The sequence below is a fragment of the Oncorhynchus mykiss genome, chromosome 19, assembly GCF_057628025.1.
Source record: "Oncorhynchus mykiss isolate SJ-2025 chromosome 19, ASM5762802v1, whole genome shotgun sequence".
NCBI classification, from domain to species: domain Eukaryota; kingdom Metazoa; phylum Chordata; class Actinopteri; order Salmoniformes; family Salmonidae; genus Oncorhynchus; species Oncorhynchus mykiss.
Window position 1 is genome coordinate 56,899,511 of NC_143040.1, and position 18,837 is coordinate 56,918,347.

Genomic DNA, 18,837 nt, shown 5'->3' on the forward strand with positions numbered 1-18,837 from the left:
GATGAAATGTGATATATCACTCCAGAGAACGAGTTTTCACTTCTCCAGAGTCCAATGGCTTTACACCATTCCCGCCGACGCTTTGCATTGCCCATGGTGATCTGAGGTTTGTGTGCGGCTGCTGGGCCATGGAAATCCATTTCATGAAGCTCCCAACGAACAGTTCTTGTGCTGACGTTGCTTCCAGAGGCAGTTTGGAACTTGGTAGTGAGTGTTGCAACCGAGGACAGATGATTTTTACGCGCTTCAGTACTCGGCGGTCCCGCTCTGTGAGCTTGTGTGGCCTACCACTTTGCGGCTGAATAGGTTGTTGCTCCAAGACATTTTCACTTTACAATATTAGCTCTTACAGTGGACCGAGGCAGCTCTAGCAGGTCAGGCATTTTACAAACTGACTTGTTGGAAAGGTGGCATCCTATGACGGTGCCACGTTGAAAGTCACTGAGCTCTTCAGTAAGGCCATTCTACTACCAATGTTTGTCTATGGAGATTGCATGGCTGTACGCTCGATTCTATACATCTGTCAGCAACAGGTGTGGCTGAAATAGCCAAATCCACTAATTTGAAGGGGTGTCCACATAACTTTTCTATATACACTGCTCAAAAAAATAAAGGGAACACTAAAATAACACATCCTAGAACTGAATGAATGAAATATTCTTATTAAATACTTTTTTCTTTACATAGTTGAATGTGCTGACAACAAAATCACACAAAAATTATCAATGGAAATCAAATGCATCAACCCATGGAGGCCTGGATTTGGAGTCACACTCAAAATTAAAGTGGAAAACCACACTACAGGCTGATCCAACTTTGATGTAATGTCCTTAAAACAAGTCAAAATGAGGCTCAGTAGTGTGTGTGGCCTCCACGTGCCTGTATGACCTCCCTATAACGCTTGGGCATGCTCCTGATGAGGTGGCGGATGGTCTCCTGAGGGATCTCCTCCCAGACCTGGACTAAAGCATCTGCCAACTCCTGGACAGTCTGTGGTGCAACGTGGCATTGGTGGATGGAGCGAGACATGATGTCCCAGATGTGCTCAATTGGATTCAGGTCTGGGGAACGGGCGGGCCAGTCCATAGCATCAATGCCTTCCTCTTGCAGGAACTGCTGACACACTCCAGCCACATGAGGTCTAGCATTGTCTTGCATTAGGAGGAACCCAGGGCCAACCGCACCAGCATATGGTCTCACAAGGGGTCTGAGGATCTCATCTCGGTACCTAATGGCAGTCAGGCTACCTCTGGCGAGCACATGGAGGGCTGTGCGGGCCCCCAAAGAAATGCCACCCCACACCATGACTGACCCACCGCCAATTTGATTTGATTTGATTTGAAACCGGTCGTGCTGGAGGATGTTGCAGGCAGCAGAACCTTCTCCACGGCGTCTCCAGACTCTGTCACATGTGCTCAGTGTGAACCTGCTTTCATCTGTGAAGAGCACAGGGCGCCCGTGGTCGAATTTGCCAATCTTGGTGTTCTCTGGCAAATGCCAAACATCCTGCACGGTGTTGGGCTGTAAGCACAACCCCCACCTGTGGACGTTGGGCCCTCATACCACCCTCATGGAGTCTGTTTCTGACCGTTTGAGCAGACACATGCACATTTGTGGCCTGCTGGAGGTCATTTTGCAGGGCTCTGGCAGTGCTCCTCCTGCTGGGTTGTTGCCCTCCTACGGCCTCCTCAACGTCTCCTGATGTACTGGCCTGTCTCCTGGTAGCGCCTCCATGCTCTGGACACTACGCTGACAGACACAGCAAACCTTCTTGCCACAGCTCGCATTGATGTGCCATCCTGGATGAGCTGCACTACCTGAGCCACTTGTGTGGGTTGTAGACTCCGTCTCATGCATTTATTGTCAATCAGTGTTGCTTCCTAAGTGGACAGTTTGATTTCACAGAAGTGTGATTGACTTGGAGTTACATTGTGTTGTTTAAGTGTTCCCTTTATTTTTTTGAGCAGTGTATATCTGAAGATGTGAGTTAGTCTGCATGTCTGCCTGCACATCCTGCCCCCTTGGAGTTTTTCTTTAATAGATTTGAATACCAAAACATCCAAGTCTTCCAATCAAAATAAAATCAAAGTTTATTTGTCACGTGCTCCGAATACAACAGATCTTACAGTGTAATGCTTACTTACAGGCTCTAACCAATAGTGCAAAAAAGGTGTTAGGTGAACAATAGGTAAGTAAAGAAATAAAACAACAGTAAAAAGACAGGCTATATACAGTAGCGAGGCTACATACAGACTCCAATTAGTCAGGCTGATTGAGGTAGTGGGTACATGTAGATATGGGTAAAGTGACTGCATATATGGTGAACAGAGAGTAGCAGTAGCGTAAAAGAGGGGTTGCTGGGTGGTGGGTGGCGGGACACAATACAGATAGCCTGGTTAGCCAATGTGCGGGAGCACTGGTTGGTCGGCCCAATTGAGGTAGTATGCACATGAATGTATAGTTAAAGTGACTATGCATATATGATAAACAGAGAGTAGCAGCAGTGTAAAAATAAGGTTTGGGGGGAGGAGGCACACAATGCAAATAGTCCGGGTAGCCATTTGATTACCTATTCAGGAGTCTTATGGTTTTTGGTTAAACTGTTGAGAAGCCTTTATGTCCAAGACTTGGCACTCCGGTACAGCTTGCCATGCGGTAGCTGGGGTCTGACAATTTTTAGGGCCTTCCTCTGACACCGCCTGGTGTAGAGGTCCTGGATGGCAGGCAGCTTAGCCCCAGTGATGTACTGGGCCGTACGCACTACCCTCTGTAGTGCCTTGCGGTCAGAGGCCGAGAAATTGCCGTACCAGGCAGATGTTGCAGCTGTAGAACTTTTTGAGGATCTCAGGACCCATGCCAAATCTTTTTAGTTTCCTGGGGGGGAATAGGCTTTGTTGTGCCCTCTTCATGACTGTCTTGGTGTGTTTGGACCATTCTAGTTTGTTGTTGATGTGGACACCGAGGAACTTGAAGCTCTCAACCTGCTCCACTACAGGCCTGTCGATGAGAATGGGGGCGTGCTCGGTCCTCCTTTTCCTGTAGTCCACAATCATCTCCTTAGTCTTGGTTACGTTGAGGGATAGGTTGTTATTCTGGCACCACACGGCCAGGTCTCTGACCTCCTCCCTATAGGCTGTCTCGTCGTTGTCTGTGATCAGGCCTACCACTGTTGTGTTGTCTGCAAACTTAATGATGGTGTTGGAGTCGTGCCGGGCCATGCAGCAGTGGGTGAACAGGGAGTACAGGAGGGGACTGAACACGCACCCCTGTGGAGCTCCAGTGTTGCGGGTCAGCGTTTCAGATGTGTTGCTAACTACCCTCACCACCTGGGGGCGGCCCGTCAGGAAGTCCAGGATCCAGTGGCAGAGGGAGGTGTTTAGTCCCAGGATCCTTAGCTTAGTGATGAGCTTTGAGGGTACTATGGTGTTGAACGCTGAGCTGTAGTCAATGAATAGCATTCTCACATAAGTGTTCCTTTTGTCCAGGTTGGAAAGGGCAGTGTGGAGTGCAATAGAGATTGCATCATCTGGGTCTGTAGTCATTTAGGCAGGTTGCCTTTGTGTTCTTGGGCACAGGGACTATGGTCGTCTGCTTGAAACATGTTGGTATTACAGACTCAATCAGGGACATGTTGAAAATGTCAGTGGAGACACCTGCAAGTTGGTCAGCACACGTCCTGATGATCCGTCTGGCCCCACAGCCTTGTGTACGTTGACCTGTTTTAAAGGATTAACTCACGTCGGCTACGGAGAGCATGATCACACAGTCGTCCGGAACAGCTGATGCTCTCATTCATGCGTCAGTGTTGCTTGCCTCGAAGCGAGCATAGAAGTGATATAGCTCGTGTCACTATGCTTCCCTTTGTAGTCTGTAATAGTTTGCAAGCCCTGCCACATAAGACAAGCGCCTGAGCCGTTGTAGTATGATTCAATCTTAGTTCTGTATTGACGCTTTGCCTGTGATGGTTCGTCGCAGAGCATAGCAGGATTTCTTGTAAACTTCCGGGTTAGAGTCCCGCACCTTGAAAGCGGCAGCTCTACCCTTTAGCTCAGTCCGAATGTTGTCTGTAATCCATGGCTTCTGGATGGGATATGTACGTACAGTCAATGTGGGGACGACGTCCTCGATGCACTTATTGATAAAGCCAGTGACTGATGTGGTGTACTCAATGCCATCAGAAGAAACCCGGAACATGTTCCAGTCTGTGCTAGCAAAACAGTCCTGTAGTTTAGCATCTGCTTCATCTGACCATTTTTTTATAGACTGAGTCACTGATGCATCCTGCTTTAATTTTAGCTTGTAAGCAGGAATCAGGAGGATAGAGTTGTGGTCTGATTTACCAAATGAAGGGCGAGAGAGAGCTTTGTACGCGTCTCTGTGTGTGGAGTACAGGTGATCTAGAATTATTTTTCCCTCTGGTTGCACATTTAACATGTTGATAGAAATTTATTTAACTTTAGTTTCCCTGCATTAAAGTCCCTGGCCACTAGGAGCGCCGCCTCTGGGTGAGTGGTTTTCTTATTTCCTTATACAGCTGACTGAGTGCGGTCTTAGTGCCAGCATTTGTCTGTGGTGGTAAATAAACAGCCATGAAAAGTTGCTGTTTATTGTCCTGTTTTCGCAGTTTTGGATAATCACATAAGGTTGGTGGCACCTTAATTGGGGAGAATGGGCTCGTAGTCATAACTGGAGCGGAATAAGTGGAATGGTATCTAACACATGGTTTCATGGTGTTTGATGCCATTCCATTTGCTCTGTTCCGGCCATTATTATGAGCTGTTCTCCACTCAGCAGCCTCCTGCACTAAGAATACAGTGCATTTTATAATTAACCAGTTGGAAAAAAAGATTAACCGAAGCAGTTATAGTCAAAACTATGTTAATACTGTCAATGAGCTTTAAATCACTTAATATTCTGTTTAACCATTTTTGAGTAAGGAAATTGACCCCAAACCTCATCCTACTTTATCTTTAGGGATTTTTGAAAAGTAGTAAAATACCAATATTTTTCTGCTAAAATGTAAAGTTGTTAAGGTCCATTTTATTCTTGCAGTGAACCACGAAGCCTCGTCTGATGAGATGGAGAGATTGTACATCCACCTCAAGCAGGCCAGCCTCTCTCCCATAGGAGACCGCAAACCATCCACCAAGAGGGACTTCAGAGCCTCCTTTATAAAGCGATGCAAAAACCAGGACGTTAACGAGAAACTGCACCTCATCAGGACCCTCAACAGCACGCTAAAGGTATATCTGCCAACTTGACTAGAATTATTGTATGCTTTTGTTTTTATCAGTTTATCACCACATAGGTGGCAGTATCAAATTGTTGTCCTTGTTTTCTGCAGAAATTGTATGTGCTATTTATGCATCATTTTGAATAGTATTGCAAGTATTGAGACTCTTGAGCATAGTTACTCTCACTCACTCACTCACTCACACTCATTCTCTCTCTCTTTCTCTCTTCCCCTTTGACTCAGGCCAAGGAGGCAGACCTGTTGACCATCGAGCAGGTGCTGTCAGACCCTGACCTCACCTCGCCCAGATTCAGGGAATGGAAAGACGCCAACACACCTTTGCTCCAGGAGATCTGTCTCAAGCATGTACACCAGGTGGCAGCACAGGTAGAGCCCTCCGCAGCAGCAGCCAATGCCATCGCTGTCTCCTTTGTGGAGACCAGTTTATAAGGGAGTAGGATGAAGTTGCCCCTAAACACTGATCTAATGTCAGTTTTGAGTTTCTCCCACTAATGCTTATGAATAGGATTTGGGATGGATGAGCTGATTGTGGACCTGTGCCTAAGGGCAACTTTTACTCAGAGCGTTTTATAAGACTCACTGCCATTGTCTACCCATAACCCAGTAGCACTAATAGTTGTACTTAGGCTGCGTTTTTATCAAACTATATACAGTAGGAAGCAGCTCATGTTGTCTTGCCACTAAGTGGACTCATGATAAGAATAATGTATATATTTTTTTAAAGTTCTTAAATGGAGTTGATGCAAACATTTGGTTGATTGGATTAAATTATATGGTTTTATATTGTTAATGTTGTAATTTATCTTTTTATGTTTAGAGATCTAACAATTTTCCATTTTTTTTTTTTCAATTCTGTTTTAATGTGTACAGTATTTGTGTTTGCTTGTTTTTGTGATATTTTAAGTAGTGAGTGATGGAACATTGGGTACATGTGAACCATCTCTCAGAAAATGTATTTCCAAGTGTTTATTTTGCAACATGGTCAGTAGCCCATAGGACAAGGTTTTATTTTCTAACAGTGCCACAGACATGCACTAGTACTGCCTTGACTAGTACTGTGACTTAGACTTATCTTGTTTACATTAGGATCATGATACTTTTGTGGGTTTGCTTAGATACATTTTCATTCAACATTGCTGTATGTGATAGATGTTACATTCAGATTCATGGAGATGTTGTTATGCAATCATAACATTTTGTGCCAGCAACAATTCATCACGAATTGTAATTGAGATGATTTAGCTGTGGTAAATATTTTAAATAAAATAATTGTACATAAGTGTAAGGTGTGTAAAATTCTATATTTGAATTGGTAAATTGTCATTAATTGCCTGTAAGAGTATTAAAGCGTTTAAATGCTCTGCGTTATAAATATATTTGTCTTTGTATTTTATTCCTCTGACAGCGTATGCTTTTTTGAATAAACTATCGAGGTGTTATAGTATTTTTTGGCCACGAGTCGTCGCCAATTACTTTCATATGTCTACTGGACCTGCAATGCCAATGTGTGACACTAGGGTTCGCTGGTTTCTGTGTACTGCTCGTATTGGATTTCGTTGTGGTTGTGCGCCATATTGGCAATTTCCTCCATCTCACCAAGCCAGAGCATGTATGCATCAAGCCGGTTGTTGAGAACAATATAAACATTTTACAGCGAACCCAAAATACAACAACATGGAGGCAGTCAAAGCATTCAACGACGAGGTTTGTATGATTTCTCCCCCATTTCAATGGAAGTGACTGTTAGCGAATTGTATGATTGGCGTCAAGTAGAAAATGGGGAGAAGGGCAACTAGATACAAGGCCTCATCCTTTCAGTAGACACGGTTTGCTTCGCCTATGAATATTTACCACCCATTTAGTATTTGTACGTGTAAGCGAAGCTATCTCGTCATTTGGTCAGAAATAACTATGCTAAATTATGCTAACTGTAGCTAGGTACTGTACCAACTACTGTACTGTTAGCCACATTGTAATCTGGCAGAGTGCGCTAAGAATGTTTAGCTAATGTTAGCTGACGTAATAGCTAAACTCACTCAGCGAAGCTAACTCAAAAAGCGTAAAAATAACTAGCTACAACCCGTGTACACCGCCCAATCTTATTTAGTTAACTAGTTCATTTATTTGCTGTCACATTCAACTGTGAAGGTTTGCTGGCGAGCTAACTAACAATGTTAGCCAAGCTGTGCCTAGCAAGGCCGGGTAAAATGGCTAACGTTAGCCATGTAGCTAATGTTATGTTTTAGCGTGGTGGCCGTGTGCAGTTAGCTAGTAAATTATGCAGCAAACCAATAATTGACTGTACCTACACTGTATGTAGAAAGTTAGCAAATATATTTTTAATCCAAACGTATTTTCCCTGGACATCGCGCGTGCGCTAGCGCCTTGCCAGTTTGCGCACACAATTCGTGCAGCCAAGTGGTCGAGTCACAATTCGTCTGACTGGAATGCAGTAATTAGATGGGACTTTTGGTTTCTCAAGTCCCAACTTTACATTTTCCTCATTCTTATTCTTCTGCACGCGACACGTTTTACACCATTTAAACTGGAAAAATTCAAACTTTAAAATGTGAAGACTGGTCTGGAATAGTATGCTATTTTTGATATTTATACATTTTAAACACTTTGTCTTTGTCCATATTAACTTTAATAGGACTTTTTTCAACATGTTAAAGCTCCCCATTGTTACATAATCACTTCCACCACTCACTGTAAACAATGCAACTTTTGACTCCTCAGCTTTGATCACTTCGCAAACGATTTAGACAAAAAAAAGCATCAACATTTTCTCTAACTACAGTGCATTAGGAAAGTATTCAGACCCTTTTCTACATTGTTACTTAACAGCCTTATTCTGAAATGTTTTTATTTATCAATCTACACACAATGCTCCATGATGACAAAGCAAACACGTGTAGTTAGTGCCTTCCGGGATCCATGGGACATCCCTAACCTCCACCGTAACCCTAACCATTTTAAATGTCATATCCAATAGGGTATGGACCTCCCAAGAATCCCAGTTGGACCAATAACGGCCATGGTTGGAACTGAATAAAATATCACAAAACTATGCTTGTATGCCTAAGTGGTAGGATTTGTTAGGCCCAAGTGCCAAGCAAAACACTGACCGGACTAAACCGGGTGCATTCTGAAAGTATTCAGACCTTTTCCACATTTTGTTGTGTTACAGCCGTACTCTAAAATGGATTAAATAGTTTCCCCCTCATTCATCTACACACAATACCCCACAAGGACAGAACAAAAACATGTTTTTATACATTTTTACAAATGTATTTAAAAAATACATTTACATAAGTATTCAGACCCTTTCATCAGTACTTTGTTGAAGCACCTTTGGCAGTGATTAAGTCCTTGAGTCTTCTCGTGTATGACGCTACATGCTTGGTATTTGTCCCCGCAGGAGGTCTTTTGCCTTTTGGTAGGCCATCATTGTAAATAAGAATTTGTTCTTAACTGACTTGCCTAGTTAAAGGTTAAATACAATAAAAAATCAAATATCCTCTCAAGGTTGGATGGGGGAGCGTCGCTGCACAGCTATTTTCAGGTCTCCCCAGAGATGTATGATCGGGTTCCGGGCTATGGCTGGGCCAGTCAAGGACATTCAGAGACTTGTCCTGAAGCCATTCGTGCTTTGTCTTGGCTGTGTGCTTAGGGTCGTTGTCTTGTTGGAAGGTGAATATTTGCCCCAGTCTGAGGTCCTGAGCGCTGCGGAGCAGATTTTCATCGAGGACCTCTGTACTTTGCTTCATTCATCTTCTCCTCGATCCTGACTAGTCTCCCAGTCGCTGAAAAACCAACCCACAGCATGATGCTGCCACCACCATGCTCCACTGTACGGATGGTGCCAGGTTTCCTCCAGATGTGACGCTTGGCATTCAGGCCAAAGAGTTGAATCATCAGACTAGAGAATCTTGTTTCTCATGGTCAGAGTCTTTTAGGTCTTTTGGTGAACTCCTTTCCAAATCATGTCCAATCAATTGAAATTACCACAGGTGGACTCCAATCAAGTTGTAGAAACACCTCAAGGATGATCAATGGAAACAGGATGCACCTGGGCTCAATTTCAAGTGGCATAGCTAAGGGTCTGAATAATTATGTTTACATTTATTTTTATTTACGGTAACCTTTATTTAAATAGGCAAGTCAGTTAGGAACCAATCCTTATTTACAATGATGGCTAAACCCGGATGATGCTGGGCCAATTGTGCGGCGCCCTATGGGACTCCCAATCACGGCCAGATCTGATGCAGCCTGAATTCGAACTAGGGACTGCAGTGGAAGCCTTTTGCACTAAGATGCAGTGCCCTAGACCGCTGCGCCACTCGGGAGCCCAATGTATAAAAATATAAAAAATAAACAAAAAATTGCTACAATTTAAAAAAAAAAATGTTTTGCTTTGTCATTATAGACAGTGTAGATTGAGGGGAAACAAATAATTTAATAAATTTTATATTAAGGCTGTAACGTAACAAAATGTGGAAAAATTCAAGGGGTCTGAATTCTTTCTGACTGTATTTTTGAACACTGCTGTTTTGACCACTCTAACAAGTCAGACAAACTCCTCTACTTCACTGCTATTCAAATTTGGCTTTTGAACAAAAATATATTCTACCAATAAAAAGTTCCAGGTGTTTGTAGGAGTTTAGAGTGCCGAAAAAATACGCTTTCTTATGTCTCATCATTGAGCAACTCAGGCGGAGCTGTTGCAAAGGATACTCTCACAAACTTAGGGTAGAGGGTTACAACTGTTTGTCAGAGTTTAGAGTGACGAAAAGCACATAGCTAACAACAACTAACACCTCTCTCATATTGCGTCATTAAGCAGCCCTTGCTATGGCAAAAAGAGGGCCATAGACTAGAATTGTAAACTAATCTAAAATCATAGATCTCCTGTTTCAGTGCTTAAGCTATTAACTCCAGACTAACGCTCTCTACTCAGATTGCTTGTCAAAATATTTTTGATGCTGTATATAATTTAACTTTAAGCTTAAAGTGTGCATAAATTAACATGAGTTTGAATGAGAACCACAGGAATACAGAGGTAGCAATTTATAAAATAACTCACCAACAGTCAATCTTGAACTGTTCAAGCTAGGGACACCAAACCAACTTTCACATGTTCAGACTATCCCAACTAAACATGTTTTCCAGACTATCCTATATAAATGTGCATAAATTAGCATAACATAATCCACCAACAGTAACCTCGAACCGTTCAAGCTTGGTACAGCAAACCAACTTTAATATGTTCAGGCTATCCTAACTTTTCATCCACCTACTTTTTCAAATATACCCAGTCACCAACACTACCACTACTATGACATTTTTCAAAACCATAAATACTTTAATGCGGCTTTGCTTTAAATAGTACATTTAAAAAAAAAAAAATTCTACCACAAAAATAATTTTTAAATGGTAAAGGAAGTCCCACTAATTGTACTTCATGTACAATTACCATCTAGTTCACACACAGCTATCTGGTTGAGAACTCTATAGCAATAATGCATGTCTAAACTAGTCCGACAGTGCACAATTCAACTGGTGTTGAATTGTGGTGTAGCTTACTAGCTTGCTAGTAAGCTAGCACTCAATAGCTAGATACTCATGATCTGGATAACGGACATGCAAAATTAGGACTGATGTTGCAACAAGCCTTACAACTGGGGATGTGGCCACATGACATGGTGTGCCTGTGTAGAATTACATAACATGAACCATTAAATCAGATACCATCGACAACATACAGAAAATTAAAAGATCAGCATCATCCACAATAGTATCAACACACAAACTACTTTTTCAGCTACTGAAAAAAACAAGTAAATAGTAGACTGGAGGCTATTTCTTGATTGATCTTTGTGTTCATAATAAAGGAAGCCCCAAGTGTCTTAAAACACTTGACTACACTCCTTCCCTGGCCTATGTAGCCTACTGTACAAACTCTTCAAATGCATTTCAAGTTAAATATTTGCCATTTCTCTGAAGCCTTAGCCCTGATAATTGTTTCTTGTCTGATTTAATGACTGTATATTATATTAGATGTTTAAAGGGTTTGTTTCCATCGCTTTTTGTGTTTCAGCTCTACTCTCTGAATGAGTACAAGCCTCCGATCTCCAAGGCCAAGATGACCAATATTACCAAGTCTGCAATAAAAGCTATAAAAGTAAGTATGTAGAAATGAATGAAAAGAGACAGAGTTGGGGTGATCGCAGACAGCGAGCCTCTTTCCCAGCCATACAATGATTGGGTTTCAATCAATCCTTGTCTTACCCGAACTAACTAAGCTCCTAGTCATTCTGACATGTTCATGCAATGCACTCTTTGGTTAATTTGCATAAACTGATAAAACCCAATCTTTGGAAGTAATATAAATGTCAGCCGGTGTGTTTGGGAGTTTACCAGTCGTCCTATTCACTCTAACCAAAATATATGTATATAACACTTTTAGCCATTCATTTAAAAAAATAAATGTAGTGCCTTTTTGTCAGACTGGCCAATTCTGTGTCATTTGTATTTGATAACACTAATTTCAAAATGCGTCATAAACTGTGCTGTCACTAACGCTGGTATAACATGCTTATAATTAGGCCTGATGAAATACAGTTGAAGGTGCCACTGAAGAATGTGCCACAATGTTGATAATTCCGTTTGAGGTGGTAGCCACTTACCAGTAGCTACGTAGATAAGCTAAATGTTTGGTTGGTAATGGAGAGGTTGTTACACTTTTCCTGTGAATCCATGAATTTTTCTCCAACTGAGAGCACTATCTGTAAACCTAATTATAATAGTGTGCTACTGTCAGGTGTTGTTGGCAGTACTTAAACTCCAACTCGTGTTCGCCACGGCGCAAACATTGTTCTCAAATAGAAGCGATTGTATTTTCTTACGCTAGATAGTAATTTACTTCTGCTGTCTGAGTTAGCAAGAGCATGAATAAAACACCAGGACGGGTGAACTGATGAGTGCTTCAATAGGCCTAAATCACAACCTTATTTCCCATGAGATCTCACCTTTTATGGTATCTGTTCAAGTCCTCTTGTTTTCTTTCCATACTGGTATGACAGACGGTGCCTAATGCTGATTACTAGAAATGGGTGGAAACACTAGTGTAAGCAGATTTTAGCTTGACATGCAGATTGATGCTGATAAGCTGCTTCTCTTTGATTGGACATTTCATATACCCTCATAACCTTTGATGGATTGTGTTGCCAGCTCCTGCCCAGCCATACTTTGATAACTCATCTGTGAAGTTAGTTAGTGTCTGTGATGTGAGCTCAGACACCACAGGATGTGTGTTGCTCTCTGAATAGAGAGACAACCAGTTGACGGGCTCTCCTGGGTTTTGCATGGCATGTTAGACAGTAGGAGTAGCTTTTCACTCTGGGGGGCATCATCTATTGCAGAGCAGTACTCAAACTTCTACCAAAAACAAACACAGGCAATGAACATTCAGGAGACAGAGGAGAAAAGGGAGATGAACATAGCATCAACTTTGGAAATGTAGTCCCAACACAAAATATGCTTTCTTTTTTGTATTGGCTACAATCTAAGAAGGATGTCCTCTTCCTAAGAGCTCCCATACTTTCACAGTGCTGGTAATTCACTGCTGGCTGAAACCTTGAACCAAACTCTTTCATAGTAGTCATCTGTATGCATCCTAATCAATCATTTCCTGGGTAGTTACACTTAAACAGAAAGAATCCTTGACTTTCAAGTCATAGACCAATCTTACAAAGACATCTTATCGCTAAAATAATCGTATCGCTCGTTGCCTTCTCCATCTTTCCAATGACTTTTGCTATACCTCTCGCAGATTTCTCTCAGTCTCTATGAACAGCTCCTTTACCTTTTAACAGCGGATAACAAAATAAGCTGTACCACGATGAAGTGCATTGCTAACCACTTTTGGGGATGGTCAATCAATGTTTATTTTTGTTTTGTTTTTTGAATCTGTACGAATTAGTGTGATCTTGGTGTTGCTGTGCCTGTGTTGCCTGTGAATAACTCCTGTTTCCCCTTCCCTCAGCAGCTCTCGCAGCTCCCCCAAAGCACTGAAAGTGAAGCAGGAGGATGGGGTGGAGAGAGTAACAGAGATAAGGGAACCCCTAACCAGCTTAGGTAGGAGATGGGCTGTTTCAAACAAGGAACATGGAAGAAGCCAAACCAAGGAGACACAAATGTCTCCCTCATAGAGAGAGCTTGGGATGGCTGGGGCGCTCTTGGCTCCTCGAGTCCCTGCTCTCTACCCCAGCAACACTTTCTCTTTTCTCTGGCTTTCATACGTGGTTCAGTTCTGACTGAGGTAGAACAGAGTTGAATAGACCGAGCTGTTTCGGGCTCTTTTTAAGTTGTTTGAACTTGAAAAGTTGTCCATCAGTGTTCTGTCCGTAGTGTAGGCTAAATAATGTTATGCGGGTGTCTGAGTTAAACTGCCCAGCTACTGTTTCCCCCCTTCTTTAGAGTCTGTTAGACCAAGGTGGACTAAGAATGGTATCTTATTTAAAATCCTGTTACTAATGCAAAGTAGCTGTTTGAAGCCATGCATTGCACAGTGGTGGTGGTCACCGTTGGCATCAGAACAATACTGCAGATGAAGGGGATGTTTTATCACTGACAGATGAAACATGTTGTTAGTTCTCTTGAGTAATGGTACAGTGCCTTCGGAAAGTATTCAGACCACATGACTTTTCCACATTTTGCTACGTTACAACCTTATTCTGAAATGGATTCCTCATCAATCTACACACAATACCCTGTAATGGCAAAGCGAAAACAGTTTTTTAGAAATGTTTGTAAATGTATAATATATATATTTTTCTAATACATTATTTACCTAGGTATTCAGAACCTTTGCTATTAGACTCGAAATTGAGCTCAGGTGCATCCTGTTTCCATTGATCTTCCTTGAGATGGACTCAAATCAAGTTGTAGAAACATCTGTTGTAAATTCAATTGATTGGAGATTATTTGGAAAGGCACACACCTGTCCATATAAGGTCCCACAGTTGACAGTGCATGTCAGAGCAAAAACCAAGCCATCAGGTCGAAGGAATTGTATATAGAGCTCAGAGACACGATTGTGTCGAGGCACAGATCTGGGGAAGGGTTCCAAAAAATGTCTGCAGCATTGAAGGTCCCCAAGAACATAGTGGTCTCCGTAATTCTTAAATGGAAGGAGTTTGGAACCACCAAGACTCTTCCTAGAGCTGGCCGCCCGGCCAAACTGAGAAATCGGGGGTAGAAGGGAGGTGACCAAGAACCCGATGGTCACTCTGACAGAGCTCCAGAGTTCCTCAGTGGCGATGGGAGAATCTTCCAGAAGGACAACCATCTCTGCAGCACTCTGCCAATCAGTTCTTTATGGAAGAGTGGCCAGGCGGAAGCCACTCCTCAGTTAAAGGCACATGACAGCCCACTTGTTTACTAAAAGGCACCTAAAGACTCTCAGACCATGAGAAACAAGATTCTCTGGTCTAGATTATTGATGAAAACCTGCTCTAGAGCGCCCAGGACCTCAGACTGGGGTGAAGGTTTGCCTTCCAACAAGACACAGCCAAGAGGAGGAGTGGCTTTGGGACAAATCTCTGAATGTCCTTGAGGCCCAGTCAGAGCCCGGACTTAAACCCAATTGAACATCTCTGTAGAGACCTGATAATAGCTGCGTCGACGATCCCCATCCAACCTGACAAAGCTTGAGAGGATCTGCAGAGAAGAATGGGAGAAACTCCCCAAATACAGGTGTGCCAAGCTTGTAGTGACATACCCTAAAATACTTGAGGCTGTAATCGTTTCCAAAGGTGCTTCAACAAAGTACTGATTAAAGAGTCTGAATACGTACACTACCGTTCAAAAGTTTGGGGTCACTTAGAAATGTCCTTGTTTTTGAAAGAAAGGCATTTTTTTGTCCATTAAAATAACATCAAATTGATCAGAAATATAGTGTAGACATTGTTAATGTTGTAAAGGACTATTGTAGCTGGAAACGGCAGATGTTTTAAAATGGAATATCTACATAGGCGTACAGAGGCCCATTATCAGCAACCATCACTCCTGTGTTCCAATGGCACGTTGTGTTAGCTAATCCAAGTTTATCATTTTAAAAGGCTAATTTATCATTAGAACTCTTTTGCAATTATGTTAGCACAGCTGAAAACTGTTGTTCTTTGTTAAAGAAGCAATACAACTGGCCTTCTTTAGACTAGTTGAGTATCTGGAGCATCAGCATTTGTGGGTTCGATTATAGGCTTAAAATGGCCAGAAACAAAGAGCTTCTGAAACTTGTCAGTCTATTCTTGTTCTGAGAAATGAAGGCTATTCCATGCGAGAAATTTCCAAGAAACTGAAGATCTCGTACAACGCTGTGTACCACTCCATTCACAGAACAGCGCAAATTGGCTCTAACCAGAATAGAAAGGGGAGTGGGAGGCCCCGGTGCACAACTGAGCAAGAGGACAAGTACATTAGAGTGTCTAGTTTGAGAAACAGATGCCTCAAGTCCTCAACTGGCAGCGTCATTAAAAAGTACCCGCAAAACACCAGTCTCAACGTCAACAGTGAAGAAGCGACTCCGGGATGCTGGCCTTCTAGGCAGTTGCAAAGAAAAAGGCATAAGGCCAGCATCCCTGGGAATTGTGTGTAGATTGATAAGTGGAAACGGCCATTTTTAAATAAGGCTGTAACGTAACAAAATGTGGAAAAACTCAAGGGGTCTGAATACTTTTTTGAATACACTATGTTGTTTGTAGTTTTGAAATAGTCAGGCTGGCATGGCTTGATGTTCATTGGGGATGTAGTGCTGCCGAAGTGCGAGGGAGCGGCTTTCCCGCACTTTTTTCAAATTGAGAATACACCAAGCTGGTAAAATATTTCAGAAAAATTATTTCAGAAGCTGAATCAATGTCCCTCAAGATCACATGATGATGAATTTGAGTATTTTACATAACAGAACCGAATAGCATAGTAGGCCTAACGTTAATTTCTAGTGAGATTTTAGGAGCTGAAGCTGAGTAGTCGCATTTCTTTTCTCATTCGGCCAAAACTCAGCAGAGCCCGCCACTGGGCAGGATATATGCTTTGATTAAAACAAACACCATCGGCTGTAATTGCTCACGAAGCAGTAATTCAAGAACATCTAAATGTTCCCATGAAACCCCCTGAGATCAAATGATTGTAAATTGTCATTTTTGATTGACAGTGATAATGGCCTATTTTGAAATAATGTATGCCTAACTTGATGTTTGAGGGTATAGAAAAGTACATTTTCTTGAGAGAATATGTATTGCCATAGGCAGACATTGCAATTGGAGGATGAATTTAATGCGTGTTATATATAATATATATAATTATATTCAACAGACTGTCGGTATACACTTTGAGAAATTATATATTTTTTTGAGGAGATCCCGTACCTAAAAAGAAGAATGTCACTACACCACTGGTGTTCAAGAAAAGGGAAAGGGGGACACCTAGTCAGTTGTACAACTGAATGCATTCAACTGAAACGTGTCTTCCACATTTAACCCAACCCCTCTGAATCACAGAGGTGCGGGGGGCTGCGATAATCGACATTCACGTCTTCAGCGCCCGGGGAACAGTGGGTTAACTGCCTTGCTCAGGGGCAGAATGACACATTTTTACCTTGTCATCTCGGGGATTCGATTGAGCAACCTTTTGGTTTCTGGCCTAAAGCTCTAACCACTAAAAAGTAGTCTGTTGTCAGGAGATTCCTTCTAGTGATGGGGCAAACATTGCCACCCCCTTACTGATAATGGGGTTATAGATGCCCAGTTTCCCTTATTGCTCAGTTCAGGTGCCTGCATACACCATAGACATATTCATAATTTACACAGACACACAGTTTGCTCAGACAGATCCAGTTCAGAGAGGCAGCAGATTTGAGTTTAGAATGGAAAATTAATGTGTTTATGCAATAAATGTTAGTGCATCGAAGACTCGTTTGCTAGTTTCAACTCAACCATCCATCCAGTCTTCAGTCAGCTGTTCGCAAAAATAAAATCTTCATCCATAAGTGTCAGTCAAAACGGAAATTGTGCCAGCCCTAGTTACATATTGGAATATTCTTTTTGATTATGTATCTTATCGTTGTGACAATATTGCAATAAAAAAATTGCGCTAGTTGGCTGTACCTGCACCAAAACTCCTGTATTTTTCCTTCATAGCTTGTTGTCATCTTCTTTTTAAATAGGGAGCCAATTTGTTTTCAGCGTTTTTGTTTCAGCTATTATTTTTGTTGTTGCATGGGACAGCTTACATATAGTGAGCAATATGTTTGGAACGTTGAATCGCCATAAAACCCCAGTATCGAATCGCAATACATATAGAATTGTGAGAATCACAATACTTATTGTATTGCCACAGTCGTATCATTTTAATATAGTATTATGAGGTCCCTGGCAATTCACAGCCCTAATTCCTGCACACTGCACTAACAAAGGATACCTTTTTGCTAGCATTGTGCAGACATTTCAGCCTTTCAACCAGAGGAGGCTGGTGGGAGCAGCTATAAAAGGATGTGCTCATTGTAATGGCTGGAATGGTATATCAAACATATGGAAACCACGTTTTGCTCTGTTTTAATTATTCCCTTCCAGCCATTACAATGAGCCTGTCGTCATATAGCTCTTACCTCCTGTCGAAAGACTGTCGAAAGGCCGAAACCAAAGTATCATAAGTTATACTTTGCAAGAGCAGTGCGCGGGAGTTTTTTTGCAAATCTACAATGCACCTACAAATAACGTACTCTGAATGTCTGTGCCTTTCACTTCAAATTCCTGTGGATGTGCATTCTACTGCTCTACTCTTGCACACTGCTGCTCTGCCTTGACACAAGGCTCAACTTCCTCAGTAAACATCCAGCTGTAGATATGGATAAATGTTGGCATTGTAAACACTTACACAAGGGAATTTCTCTATTATTCCCAAAGCCTGGCGCATTGAATGGAAGTTGTAGTTAGTTGTATGTTCAGTCACACAATATGTTTGGGCAGGATATTTGATGCCTCAGATGCAGATATAACATCTTGTTTTGATGTACGCTAGATTCAATTTATGAGCTACTGTCAGAGCCTATACTTAGTAAGCCAATATCCGACAGCTGAAGTTATATTAGCCAGTATTGAGAGTAATGTGGGTCAAAGGTGACCTAAATATCTCTGAACCCTTGAAACATGTAGTCTACAAAATGATTGTAGTACAGCAACAATGATCAGAGTAGGCGGAGGCCTCTTTGCTTGGGAGTCTTGGTCAGTTTGTTTAGTCTTAGCAGTTTTGAAGAACTTGAAACAGTCTACTCAGGCTGAAAGATAAGCAAGATAATTTTATTGGAATACAGCATTGAGAGAAGAACCTTACATGTCAGTTAATTGATTTAATATGTATTTGGGTCTCTTCTGAATTGGTGTGATGCTGCAGAATATTAGTTCAGCAATTGTTTAGCTATCAAGTCTCAAGTTAGTCGGCTTCATAATAGTTCTAACAAATGCATAATCAGTGGCTACAGCATGAGCAGCAGATGAGTCATGTCAAGTTTCTTCCATAAGAAC

The 18,837-nt window shown here is 41.9% G+C and overlaps 2 protein-coding genes across 6 annotated transcripts in view; both read left to right on the forward strand.

The window, feature by feature from the left end:
• LOC110498042 (connector enhancer of kinase suppressor of ras 3) overlaps positions 1–6,626 on the forward strand; it is a 77,877-nt gene extending 71,251 nt beyond the window's left edge. For all 3 annotated transcript variants that reach the window (XM_036954967.2, XM_090211427.1, XM_036954969.2), the window contains 2 exons: positions 5,053–5,243; positions 5,477–6,626. In XM_036954967.2, the coding sequence (XP_036810862.1) occupies positions 5,053–5,243; positions 5,477–5,683 (398 nt within the window). In that variant the 3' untranslated portion in view covers positions 5,684–6,626. The remainder of the gene's footprint in view (positions 1–5,052; positions 5,244–5,476) is intronic.
• A 135-nt stretch (positions 6,627–6,761) lies between these two features.
• Positions 6,762–18,837, forward strand: part of LOC110498039 (SR-related and CTD-associated factor 8) — a 41,769-nt gene continuing 29,693 nt past the window's right edge. The window contains exons 1-3 of one of the 3 annotated variants that reach the window (XM_090211425.1): positions 6,791–6,958; positions 11,355–11,438; positions 13,302–13,393. Coding sequence is in view for 1 of the 3 variants with exons in the window: in XM_021574584.3 (XP_021430259.3) it covers positions 6,929–6,958; positions 11,355–11,438 (114 nt within the window). In the remaining 2 variants the exon portion in view is untranslated. Of the gene's footprint in view, positions 6,959–11,354; positions 11,439–13,301; positions 13,394–18,837 lie in introns of all 3 variants that reach the window. The other 2 variants (XM_090211426.1, XM_021574584.3) reach the window with 2 other exon arrangements.